The sequence below is a fragment of the Leopardus geoffroyi genome, chromosome B2, assembly GCF_018350155.1.
Source record: "Leopardus geoffroyi isolate Oge1 chromosome B2, O.geoffroyi_Oge1_pat1.0, whole genome shotgun sequence".
Classification (NCBI taxonomy): Eukaryota; Metazoa; Chordata; class Mammalia; order Carnivora; family Felidae; genus Leopardus; species Leopardus geoffroyi.
In genome coordinates this window covers 180,777-193,184 of record NC_059332.1, presented here as the reverse complement: position 1 = coordinate 193,184, position 12,408 = coordinate 180,777, and the positions used below count along the sequence as shown (strand labels likewise).

Here is a 12,408-nt window from a genome sequence, read left to right as displayed (position 1 = left end):
CTCTCACGTCCCACCCCCCCCCCCAGCCCCAGAGCAGCCCAATCCAGCTGCCTTGCAGTGGGAAGGGACCCAGCCTCCCCCACCCCCTACCAGTCTGTTCTCCCAGCTCCTGGGGCTCACCTCCCACAAAACCAGAAAGTGGTGCTGCCCAATATAACTTTTTTTAAAATTTTTTTTAACGTTTATTTATTTTTGACACAGAGAGAAACAGCATGAACAGGGGAGGGGCAGAGAGAGAGGGAGACACAGAATCGGAAGCAGGCTCTAGGCTCTGAGCCATCAGCCCAGAGCCCGACGCAGGGCTCGAACTCACGGACCGCGAGATCGTGACCTGAGCTGAAGCCGATGCTTAACCGACTGAGCTACCCAGGCGCCCCCCAATATAACTTTTTGTGATGATGGAAATAGTCCCTATTTGTGCTGTCCGATGTGTTAGCCACTAGCTGCATGTTTGAAACAAAGCTAGTGAATCAGGGAATTGAATTTTAAATTTGATTTCATTTTAATTCGAATGACCACTTGTGGCTAGTGATTACTGTATTGGACAACATGTCTTTGAACTGTCCCTCCTGACCTTTTTTTCTTATTGGTGAGCCAGCCTTGCTTCAAGATTGGCAAATATGTTTTTCAAATTTGGTGACTGATGTGGAAATGTTGGGGTGAGGAGTGAACAGTCCAGAAAGAAAAAAAGAAGGTGGTTTCATGAAAGCACGAGGACAGGACCCGTGGGCGGTTGTGGGGTTGTGAGGAGTCACAGGTTACACACCCTCAGGTTGGGAGGGGGTCAGGGACAGCGTAAGTCTGTAAGGAATTTGGGAGCAAGCTTCCCGGGGCCTTGAGGGGCTAGCTGCTGTTAGGTCACTGACTACAGTGGAGCGACACCTGGGTCCTGAGACCCTCCCGCTGTGTATCAGCGGCCATGAGCCTGGAGGACGATTGCAGGCATATACCTTGGGGGGGGGGGGGGCAGTAAAGGAGGTTCCCAGGGGAATTTTATATGTCAAAGCGGATGTTGGCTGATGTCCAGCTAAGGTTGCCTTTTGCCTCCAGCAAAGTAGGAACCTGGGGGCCGCTGAGCTTCCAGAGGAAGTGGCTGTTTCAAGTACTTGTCGATGGGCTGCAATTGTAAGGAAGTTTAATTTTTTGCCTCTTGTTTTTGTTCTCCAATCAGTGATGATACTAGTTTCGCCCTTCAGTGAGCAGCTGCTTCTGAGGGTAAGGGGAAAGGTGTATTTCCATTCAACGTCTCCCCTTTCCCCAGTGGCACAGAGGCCATCAGAGCATGATGCCAAGCCTGGGGGACGGGTCCTGGGCGGCTACGCTGACTGCTGGCCACCGACCTCCGCGAACTTCCTTCTTCCAAGTCGGCCTCTCTGAGCTCAGGCCGCCTTCATGGCGCTGGTTCATGACCTTCTAAAACATATTCTCTGGGAATGGGTCGGGCACACACCTGAGAGTGAGGCAGGAGCCTGGGTTTGTGTCGGAGAGAGGAGCTGAGAGGGCAGGGAGAGAGGCCTGGCCGTGACCTCATGAGACAGCAGAAATGTCCTTCCTTTTCCAAAAGCCAATGATAACCCTCTGCCCCTGCTGGCCAGGAAGAGGGGGCTTGCAGGAGCCTCACTGGCCCGCGGACAAGGGGCGGGCGGAGGCCCAGTACCAGGCAGCCTCTGCTCCGCGGCTCGGAGGGGGTGGGGAAGGCTGACCCTGGCGTCCCCTGGTCAGTAGCCCTTTTGTGTAAGTGCCTGGCAGGGGCGACTCCGGGGCTGCTCCGGGCCGCCCGGGTCCTCCCCTCGGGCTCTGTCAGAGGAAGGGGACACCTCTCTGCAGGGGCTCTCTGTCCCCAGTCACGGTGCAGATGGCAAGCGCATGGAGCTCCCCTCCACCCAGCCTTCCCTCCCTCCTCCTCCTCCTCCTCCTCCAGCTGTCCTTCAGCTACGCAGGTAAGAGTTCTCTTATTTCTGGGGAGGCCCAGGGAGACCAACAGCAGAACACCTGCTTTCCCGGGGCTCACCTCCTTCAGTCATCCTCACGTTGTCCAGCGCGGCCGTGCTGACCCGGCCCCCTCCCTGGAAAGCCTCGCCGGCCGGCTGCAGCTTCAGAAGAGACCCCAGAGCCCACAGTGCGGCCTTCACCTGGGCCTTCCTTGACCTCTTTCTGACCCAACTTTCCAGCTGGGGTCTCTTGCCAACCGAACGGGCAGACACTGGTAACAGCTCCTGGATTGCTGTCCAGGCACGATGAGGTATATGACACAGTAGTTCCCGTCCGCTGAGAAATCTTTGCCAGTGTCCAGAGGCATGCTGTTGTCGTGCTCGAGAACGCTCCTGCACACATTTGAGCGCTGGCCGGGGTTTACAGCGGAGCCCGGCTGTCCTGTGCTGGCAGAAATAGAGAAACAGAAGACAGACGCGTGACCTCAGGGAGCCGCCAACGGGGAGGCCCAGTCCTGCCCTCCCTGGCCAAGTCCTTGCGCGTGTCGTGGAGGAAGCAGCAGCTGGGAGGCTGGCTGACACCTTCCAAGGGGAGAGGTTTGGGAGTGTGGGCTGAGGCACAGACCGGAGGGAGGCCGTGGAACCAGCTCCGGGCAGAGGGTGTGGACAAGGACGCAGGACCGAGAGGCAGTGGGGGGGGGGGGGGGGAGGCAAACCCTCCAGGGGAGAGTGGGGACGGCTTGGTTTGGTTCAAACAGGGGGCTCCCCCCCCCCCTCCTGAGAGGGAAACCGCCAGGTGCTGGGCCACTGCCCGCGACGGGACCCACAGGCCAGGCTCGAGAGTCCACGATGCCCATGCCGGCAGGAGGGTGACCACACGCCAGAACGTCCCCCCCGCCCGGGGCCCCTCTGGCTCCTCCGTAGGCCGCGGCTCCCTGCTTCCAGGATCCCACGTAAAAGCCGGCGTCTCCCCTCAGTGCTGCAGAGGGGCCCCCCGAGACTGGCCCGTGCGTCACGGTTCCCTCTGACACCGCTCTCTTCTCTTGGGTGTCTTGGACAGGACAGTTCAGGGTCATAGGACCCGGCCACCCCATCCGGGCGCTGGTGGGGGATGAAGCAGAGCTGCCGTGCCGCATGCACCCGGGGAAGAACGCCACGGGCATGGAGGTGGGGTGGTACCGGCCCCCCTTCTCCAGGGTGGTCCATCTCTACCGCAACGGCCGGGATCAGGACGCGGAGCAGGCCCCCGAGTACCGGGGGCGGACGGAGCTGCTGAAGGACAACATGGGCGAGGGCAAGGTGACCCTCAGGATCCGGAAGGTCAGGTTCTCAGATGAAGGAGGCTTCACCTGCTTCTTCCGGGACCATTCCTACCAGGAGGAGGCCGCGATGGAGCTCAAAGTGGAGGGTGAGTGGTGTTCTAACCGCCGGGGCGGGGACTCCAGTCCTCCTCCCAGCTGACACGAGATCCCCCAACCAAGCACCTCGGTCCCGGGAGAGGCATCACGTGCCTGGGAGGCTCAGTCGGATAGGCGTCCGACTCTTGACTTGGGCTCAGGTCACGATCTCACGGTTTGTGAGTTCAAGCCCCAAGTCGGGCTCTCTGCTGACAGCACGGAGCCTGCTTGGGACTCTCTCTCTCTCTCTCTCTCTCTCTCTCTTTTCCTCCCCCTCTCACTCTGTCTCTGTGTCTCTCAAAATAATAACTGAATAAGCCTAAAAGAAAGGAAAAGAAAATACTGTTTCAGGACCACGCTGCTGGCTTTGAGGCCATTTAGTACTGCTGAATGATACAAGCAAGCTACAAAATGTAGGAAACAAACGCAGGACCTCATGGTTTGAGTGCAGATGTAGATACAGATGTATTGCGGTAACATGAGAGAAAACCCCTAAGGAAGTTCAGGGAATGTGGTTCACTTTGGGGGACGAGGGGAGAGGAGGGAGAACACAGTGAGATCCAAGCAAAGGGGAGACCATAATTTTCCATGTGATCATATTTATGCACCCGTATAAAAGAGCTTCTAGTATGTGGGTATGTAGAGAGAAAATTTAAGAAGTTTTTTTAAGTTTATTTATTTATTTTGAGAGAGACAGAGACAGCACAAGTTGACGAGGGGCAGAGAGAGAGAGAGAGAGAGAGAATCCCAAGCAGGATCCGTGCTGTCAGCACAGAGCCCAACCTGGGGTTTCATCCCACAAACTGTGAGTTCACGACCTGAGCCAAAATCATGAGTTGGATGCTTAACCAACCAAACCACTCAGGCACCCCTAAAGAAAAGTTTTTTAAAGGCCCTTTTGAAAACTTTTTTTAATGTTTCTTTTTGAGAGAGAGAGAGGGAGACAGAGAGGGACAGAGACAGAGTGTGAGCAGGGGAGGGGCAGAGAGAGAGGGAGACACAGAGTCTGAAGCAGAGCCCGACGCAGAGCTTGAACTCACAAACCATGAGATCATGACCTGAGCCGAAGTCAGACATTGAACCAACTGAGCCACCCAGGCACCCCTAAAGAAAAGTTTTTTAGATAAAGAAAACCCAAAATAAAAAACCTGAGAAATAGAGGCAGCAAAATCCAAAATAATTCATTTCTGATTATTTCGTGCCACCAAATGGGATTGTGAATAATCTGGAAGTTGGTCCGAGTGTTTGGAATGTTTTCCTGCATTTGTTATAAACAAAGGCGTCATTCCTGACGAGTCAAAATGACCAAACCCCAGTAGAATGAATCCCTCAGTGGATGTGTTTGTGGTGTTTCCTCAGACAAGGAACATCACTGAAAACCCCATGCTTGGCAAACGTGGTCCAGGTGGATAAGCAAACCAAGTGAGTGTGACTCCAGGAAGTGACAGCTGTGCCTTGAGCACGACCCCCCCTCAGAGCCTCCTCTCCCGTTTGTATGACGGGTGACTCGGCATTTGTTCTCTGGCGTTATCACAGGCTGGTGAAGACGTGGACAGGGCGAGGCAGAGAGAGAGGGGGCTTTCCTGTTGAAGAACAAAAATGTTTCAAGGGCCCGTGCTTCAGGCCCTTCCCCTCCTCCCCACCGGCTCTTCAGACAATCGTTTACTTTTGTGTGCTGTGCCGGGACCAGGAGGTGGCATTGTATGCACGATAACAAAGCACTGTTTCTGGAGAAGAGGCAGGGATGTGAAGATGGCTTTGTGAGCCACAGATTGTTGTGCACACAGCTGGTCTACTGGGGGGTTGTACCTGCAGGGAAGGGGAGTCTGCCGCCTTCCACCCTTCCCCCTCCTGTCTGCCTCCCCCACAGGAAAGGAAGGATGAAAACAAGAGAGAGAATGGGGGTGAGAAAGGCAGGGAGGAAGGGAGGGAGGGAGAAAGAAACAAAGACAGAAGAAAAGAAAGAGAGAGAGAGATGGGGGGTGAGAAAGGAAGGAAGGGAGGGAGGGAGAAAGAAAGGGAAAAAAGAGAAAGAAGAAAGAAGAGAAAGAAAGAAAAAGACAGACAGACAGACAAGAAAGAAAGAAAGAAAGAAAGAAAGAAAGAAAGAAAGAAGAGAAAGAAAGGGAAGGAAGAGAAAGAAGAAAGAAAAGAAAGAGAGAAGGGGATGAGAAAGGAAGGGAGGGAGGGAGGGAGAAAAAAAGAAAGAAGAAAGAAGAGAAAGAAAGGGAAGGAAGAGAAAGAAAGAGAAAAAGACAGACAGAAAAGAAAGAAAGAAAGAAAGAAAGAAAGAAAGAAAGAAAGAAAGAAAGAAAAGAAAGAAAAGAAAGAAAAGAAAAGAAAAGAAAAGAAAAGAAAGAAAGAAAAGAAGGGAAAGGAGAGAAACCAAAACTGCCTCGGGGGAGAAAGTTTTCCTTTGATCCTCACATTCCAGCCCCCTCTCCCAGCCCAGAGTCCGCAGGCCTCAGAGTCTAAAAAAAGCCTGATTTACAAGTAAATGCGGGCCGCCTGCCTGCCTCGCCTGGGGAGCCAGGAATCTGAGAACCTAGGACTGAAAGGAAACCCCCTCCTTCTCCAGCCTTTTCTCTCTCTTTCCAGCTTTATTTTTTTCTTGTCATTTTTGGTGGTTTTACTACTTGTCTCGGACCCTGTCTTTGAACTCTCCAGTGTTGAAAGTCGGGGGCACACGAAGCAGACAAATACTGCAGTGACCGCACCACCTTCCGGCAAGAACCGGCCGGCCTCACTCGACCCCACTCAGCCCCCCTCCCCAGGCGGATCCTAGGCGGTTCCTAGGCGGCCTTCTCATCCCGAGGCTAAAGGCTCGGGAATGGACGAGAATGGAGGAGGGGGCAGCACGTGACGTGGCTCGGGGCGTGAGCCCCACGTGCAGGTGGTCACCTGGGGAAAACTATCACTCGAACGAGAGATAAATCAATACTCTTATCGTATCTTCTCAAATTAACAAAAATTCCTTACCGTCATCAATACCCACTCTGTGTTCGGAGTCCCCCGACTGCCTCACAAACATACCTTCATGTTGCTTAGTTTGAGTCCGACCCCAGCGGACCCACCGCTCGCCTGTGTCCTGCGGGGTCTCCCGCGCCGTTCATCACGTGGTCTGCCTGCACTTTTCTTGTGAGCCAGGGAAGTTCACTCGATTCCGGTTTAATTTTTCAGGCATTCATAGAGTCCTTACTGCTTCGCTTCAGAAAGGCTGGTATCACTCCCTTTCTTCTGTCTGGTTCTAACCCTGTGGGAAGGGACAGAGGTGGGCAAAGCACGAGCTGCTAACTAAATCACTGCAGGTGGCTGCTGGTGAGAACTTTGAGAGAGGGACTGGCACTTCCTTCTGGTCGGCGTAGCAATTCGCGCCAGCCTAGCCTGCAGCTCCAAGGGTTTTCTTGCTAAGAAGCCTCCTGGACCAGCTGCCTGCAGTGACTTAGCCCCACCTTTGACAGCGGGGTCTTTATCTGGCCCCCCAGAGCGGGGGGGGGCAAGAAGAAAAGGGCTGGACCCCAGCCGGGCACGCTGAGACCAGTCCGGCCCAAAGGGTCCCAAGGAACAAGGTCCCAGGAAGGAAACGGTAGGTGGGAGCCAGAGGCCGGCCCTCCTACGGTCCTACCACATCCCTGCTCAAACACTCCACAAGGCGGGTTCGTAACCTTTCTCTGTGTCACCCCCGCGGCCTCGAGGCCCAGCCCCGAGTCTTAGCTGGTTCTCAGAACTCTGCGACTGGCCTAGGGAACAGCCGTGCCAATAACCAGCCCTTCCTGGGAGCAAACCTGCCTTTCCTTTGAGGCCAAGCTCAGCTGTGCCATCTTCTTTGACCCCGCTGGACGCACGCAGGCGCTGTGCTGGTGTTGGGCGTGCAGCCTGGTTCTGCCTTTCAGATCCCTTCTACTGGATCAACCCCGGGGTGCTGGTCCTGATGGCTGTCCTCCCCGTGCTCCTCCTGCAGATCTCGCTGGGCCTCGTCTACCTCTGCCTGCAGCACAGACTGAGAGGTACAGGCTGCACGGTGGGCTGTTGGGACCCTTCCCTGAACCCAGCTGGCCTCTAGAGCTCGGTTGACTGACGTGTGGCTTTGAGTGAGTTCTGGGTTCAAAACTCCACGATGACGAGTTTTACGTCTTGCCCGGTGCTTTCGTTTGTGTAACAGGACCTTGCATTTCCTTCTGAGCTAGGCCCGATGTAGGACGGCCCACTTTACAGAGGACGCACTGAGGCCCGGACAGGTTCGGTATTTACTGAGGCTGACCGCCTTGTAGGGGGCAGAGCTGGCCTCACCCGAACCACACCGGGAGACCGAGCTGCAGGGCTGGACGGGTCTGTGTCCGGAGGAGGGTTAGTAAGGACCCGCCACGTACTAGGTGCTCAAGACACTTCCTCCTTCCTCTCCGTCCAACACTGTCCGGGAAGTCCCTTTGTGCCCCGAGTGTCCGTGCAGGGCCCTCTCTTCCAGGTGTCCTCAAAGCCAACACACAGGACCCTGTCCCCCATCCCACCCCTGGGGAGGGCACGCTGGCAGGAGCAATGAAGGGGTCCTCTGTCCCCTTGGATTCGCCCGGGTACCCGGTGACCTCCATTCACGTGGCGGAGCAGGAAACAGCCTGGGGTGGAAGCCGCCCGTCCGCCCCAGGGGATATTGTGATGCAAAGCGTCCAGTTGGGACCCCGCCTCTAAGTACCAGTCCTCCTGAAGGTTTCCTTCCTCCCGTCCCCATTCAGACAGGAAGTGGCTTTAGATTTACAAAGTGACAGCCCTGAGGGGCCAAGGGGCCTCGGAACGGAGAGCCTTCCGGGGGAGGGTCGACAGTAAAGCCAGGGCCCCCGGCTGCCGGGGGCGAAAGGGGCCCCGTCCAATGCCAGCGCCGGCACTAAAAATGCTGCCTTTCTCTGTTTTAGGAAAACTTCGGGCAGAGATAGGTGAGTTTCAGTCTCGCTCCATCTGCCACCCCTCCCGTTGGCTTTGGCCATTTTCTCCGATACCCTCCCGGTGCCCCCTCACACGGAAAGGCTGTGGCATTTAAATCGCGCCAACTTGGCTTCCCCAACCCGCCGTCAGCCGGGGTGGAGGCAGTCCCTCCCTGTATCACTAGAAACAGTGTTAAGTAACACAGGCTCATGTGTTCCCTTCCAGAGAATCTCCACCGGACTTTCGGTAAGTGCCGGGGCCCCGGTTCCCCGGGTCACCCGGGTGATAAGAGGCCTGGCTCCTGGCTGGCCTCCTGTCCGCCCTCTGCCTCTCCTTCTCTCTCTGCGTAAGTCACATCTGTCTGCATGTAGGATTGCTGCTGACAGCAAATTCTTCTGTTACGTTTCTGTCCCAAACGTGCTAATAGCCTTCCGTGCTAATCCGTTCTGTAGGAATCGCAGGGACTTTCTGCACATCACTTCCCTTTTCAGACATTACAGAGGGGAGGTAAGCCGGTCTTTCGTACATACACTTGAGGTCTAGTCGGGGAGGCGACAGAATCGACTGGAGAACAAAGTACTTCTATGTCACCGCCTGAGCTCACATGGTGGAAATGAGCTTTCCAGAGCACAGAACAAGTAACCGTACCTGATGGCTTCGGGAAACAGAAGCCACCAAGGCCTGACAGAACGCTGGCCCCTCAAGAACAGTCTCTGTCCTTTCTGTCCACTGCAGGCTGCCCAGGGCCTCAGGAGAGCGCCTGCAACAGAAGGGCCCAAACAGTAGTCGTGTGGACGTTGCAGAAATTGGAAGATGCCATAAGCAAAGCACAGGGCCCTGCTCTGAGCAGCCTTCCTGGCCGTGAGCGGGCAATCCCAGCATACAGGGCGTCGCATCAGCGTGCAGGCCACACGCACACGTGCACACACAGACACGTCTTTGCAACCCAAACAGGGAGGACCGAGATCTTTGTTTTGTAGGATTCATGCAGATTCTTTCTGTCCCGTGAATCTCCTCGGCATTCCGGCAAAGTCTAATGGACCCTTTTCCAGAAAAATGTTTTTAAATGTACACATAAACCATAACACAGAGGACTGCAAAGAGAACCACTGAATTGAAATACAGGTATCAAAATACAAACACATTTGCATTTAGTAACATGTGATCTGTAATATAGTCATGAATGTTTCTTTAAATAACAAAAATGCTTTAAATAAGAATGTAGCAGCAGGTCTAATAAGTCACAATTTCAAAACATTGACAAGCATTTTGAGAATTCGGCAACAACCCCAATGGGAACGAAAGTCATCCGTGGTTTCCACCGGCGATAAAGGCACAGGCACTGCTGATGACATACTGCTTTTCTCCCCCAAGTTCACAAACGCCCTGAGCTCTCTGCAGACCTCTGTGGGTTCCTGGAGCCCAGGCTGAGAATGCCACAATGAGAGGAGTGCGGGTGGGTGGGGCTCAAGGGACACACAGTCGTTGATCCCGTTTGTTCTGTGACCCGCCCAGACCCGCACTTCCTGAGGGTGCCCTGCTGGAAGATCACCCTGTTCACGCTGGTGCCGGTGCTCGGACCCCTGCTTGCCCTGGTCATCTGCTACAACTGGCTGCATCGGAGACTGGCAGGTGCACAGGGCCACAAGGGTGACCAGAGCCATGGGGCACCAGGTCCTCCCCGAACAGGGAGAGAGTGGGCCAGGGCTTCAGATGCAGGGAACCGGATTTTGTCCCCCCTGTGTCCCCAAGGCCACGTCCAGGCTCCTCAGGGACTCTGTGGGGAGGGGGCCCGTCATCTTCCACCGGTCACCCATTTCTCTCTCTCTCTTTTTTCAGGGCAATTTCTTGAAGAGCTAAGTAAGTTTTCTTCCTTTCTTCCTTTTGTAAGCTGAGAACCAAAGGCCAGGAAGGCAGAAAAAGGAAGTGGGGGCAGCTGAGCGACCCCAAGGGGGAGGCAGGGGCCTCTCCCACGCACTGCCCAATTCCCACACTGTCCAGCAGCCACCTGGCACCTCACCTCCAAGACCAGCCATGGAGGAGAGAGGCTTCGCCAGGGCTTTCCCTGTCCTCGGGTTTAATGGGTTGGTGATCGCAACCACTGACAGATTTTCAAATCACTGTCTCCTCTTTCCAGGAAACCCCTTCTGAGCTGGACTGGCCCATGGACCGGCCCTCAGGATGCGGATCCCCCATGTTGAACACTCATTGGCCTCCTCGCTGCAGGGACTTTCCAATCTGCGTTTCCAGGAATGCTCGGAGTTGCCAATGGGATTGTTTCCTTCTGTCGTGGCCTTTCTGTCCCCTCGTCTCCCCTGTCCTGTCTTCCGTCTGGAAGCCCCCTCTGGCCACAGCCAGGCGGGCGCTCCTCTCCCCGATGAGGTCACCTGAGCTGGACAGCGACACAGGCAGCAGGCTCTCAGCCTCGGACTGTGACCAGGACCCCCCTGTTGCACATTCCAGTGCTCTAACCTCGAAAATGGTGGTTGTTTCTTCCAAGACGCCAGTCCTGAGGGGCAGGGCAGAGAGGTGGAGGGCTGCGGGAAGGGGCAGGAAGGGTCCAAACCATGAGAGCCGAGTGAGCGAGCTGCTGGAGACCCTGGGGAGCCCAGACGTGGCCCGCAGCCCCCTTCCCTCCCGTCCATCAGAGCCTCCACCGTTTTCTGCAACAACTACTACTTGATGGTCTGTCAGACACAAAGAAACAAGCAGGTGCTAAGTAATGATAATACAGGTTTCCGTGAACCACTGCTCACCCCTGTTCCTTTCTGCATTTCCCTCATGACCCCTCACCCCTTCCTGTGCCCAGAGGTCAGGACTAGGAAACGCAGGCGCACAGAACGGCTGCTTCTTCACGTCCCGAGACCCTCACGGCCTCACTTGCTTTCTCGGCTCTGCACCCCCTCTCCCCTCCCCCCTGCCCTCTCCTGGGGGCCCAGGGCCCAGATCCCGGGGCACAACCGGCTCCTTTCCTGCCAAAGGGGAGGTGTCTCGGAAGAAGCCAAGCCACTGCGCCAGGATCGCCCGGCACGCGTGGGGGCTGCCCAGACACGGGTCCTTGCCTTTGGAAGCCCCCCAGTGGCCCACGAGGCCCTCCTTGTCCCCGAAGCAGACGTCACAGGCGGGGCAGCGGTACACCTGCTGCCTCCAGTGCATGTGCTGGTGTCTGGCCAGCCCCGACAGGGACCCAAAGGCCTTGCCACAGCGGAAGCAGCAGCGTGGCTCGGTGACGTGGGCCTTGTGGTGGCTGGACGGACAGGCTCTCCCGCTCAGCGTCGGGGCGCAGCAAGGGCCACAGGAGACCTGGAGTCCTGAAGGCTTCGCTGGGGGACTGGTGTCCAGGCAGGGGGCTCTGGTGTCAGGCTCCTGGGTCCCGGTCTCAGGCCCCGGGGCTGCCGTGGCCGGTGCCCGAGGCTTCACAGCGATCGCCCGCTTTTTGTCTGCAGGTGGCTGGGTCTGAGCTACAGGACCCCTGGTTCCAAATACAGGTTTTCGGGTCCCGTCCGCGGGCTCCCGGCTGCTCGCCTGGCTCCTGTCCAGGGGCTCCCAAGACAGAGCGCTGGAGCCTGGAGGGCTCACGACATGCTTCCAGTCCCTGGCCACCGGCTTCCGGTTTTGGTGGGTCTTCTGGTGGCGTTTGAGCTCGGACTGGTCCCGGAAGCCCTTTCCACAGAGGGCGCAGGAGTGGGGCCGGTAGCCCAGGTGCACACGGCGGTGACGGCTGAGCCCCGAGGCGTCGCAGTAGGTCTTGTCACAGAGCGGGCAGCAGAAGGGCCTCTCCCCCAGGTGCATGCGCCTGTGGTAGCTGAGGTCCCTGGGGTTCCGGAAGGACCTCCCACACTGGCTGCAGCTGTTAGCCTTGTGGGGATTGTGCACAAACTGGTGGCTGTGCAGGTTGGAGCGCTTCCTGAAAGTCCTGCCACACACGTGGCAGGTGAACGGTGGCCCGGCCTGGGGGGCTGAACACTCAGGGGTCCTGGGCCCGGAACCCACGGGGGCACAGGGTCGTCCTGAGCCTTTGCAAGCAAGGGGGACCTCCTCATCTCTGCCCCTACTGCTTGGACTCCCTTCTGGAAGCTCCTGCTTCCTGCTTCCTGCAGTGGGCGGGGGGGGGGGGGGGGGGGGGGGGGGCAGGTTAACAAGACCCACTCACCAGAGGGCCC

General features: G+C 56.6%; 2 protein-coding genes across 7 annotated transcripts in view; one reads left to right on the top strand and one right to left on the bottom strand.

Moving 5' to 3' along the window:
- Positions 1 to 1,745: 1,745 nt before the first annotated feature.
- On the top strand, positions 1,746 to 10,533 carry MOG (myelin oligodendrocyte glycoprotein). Of its 2 annotated transcripts, none has more exons than XM_045497151.1 (8): positions 1,746 to 1,940; positions 2,992 to 3,339; positions 7,290 to 7,335; positions 8,236 to 8,256; positions 8,471 to 8,491; positions 9,761 to 9,877; positions 10,085 to 10,105; positions 10,383 to 10,533. In XM_045497151.1, exons 1-7 carry the CDS (start codon positions 1,856 to 1,858, stop codon positions 10,095 to 10,097), a joined length of 651 nt encoding a protein of 216 aa, XP_045353107.1. In that variant the 5' UTR covers positions 1,746 to 1,855; the 3' UTR covers positions 10,098 to 10,105; positions 10,383 to 10,533. The 2 variants fall into 2 exon arrangements, with proteins under 2 accessions (XP_045353107.1, XP_045353106.1); XM_045497150.1 differs by having other exon boundaries at positions 7,222 to 7,335.
- The window catches only part of ZFP57 (ZFP57 zinc finger protein), a 25,849-nt gene continuing 22,781 nt past the window's right edge, over positions 9,341 to 12,408 (bottom strand). For all 5 annotated transcript variants that reach the window (XM_045497148.1, XM_045497145.1, XM_045497146.1 and 2 more), the window contains exon 6: positions 9,341 to 12,339. In XM_045497148.1, the coding sequence (XP_045353104.1) occupies positions 11,114 to 12,339 (1,226 nt within the window). In that variant the 3' untranslated portion in view covers positions 9,341 to 11,113. The remainder of the gene's footprint in view (positions 12,340 to 12,408) is intronic.

Bases quoted from the DNA above. Each gene is read 5' to 3' on its own strand.
- MOG (XM_045497150.1), top strand. From the start codon at position 1,856: ATGGCAAGCGCATGGAGCTCCCCTCCACCCAGCCTTCCCTCCCTCCTC. The intron at 3,340-7,221 runs GTGAGTGGTGTT...TCTGCCTTTCAG, and splicing joins GATGGAGCTCAAAGTGGAGG to ATCCCTTCTACTGGATCAAC. The intron at 9,878-10,084 runs GTGCACAGGGCC...CTCTTTTTTCAG, and splicing joins GCTGCATCGGAGACTGGCAG to GGCAATTTCTTGAAGAGCTA.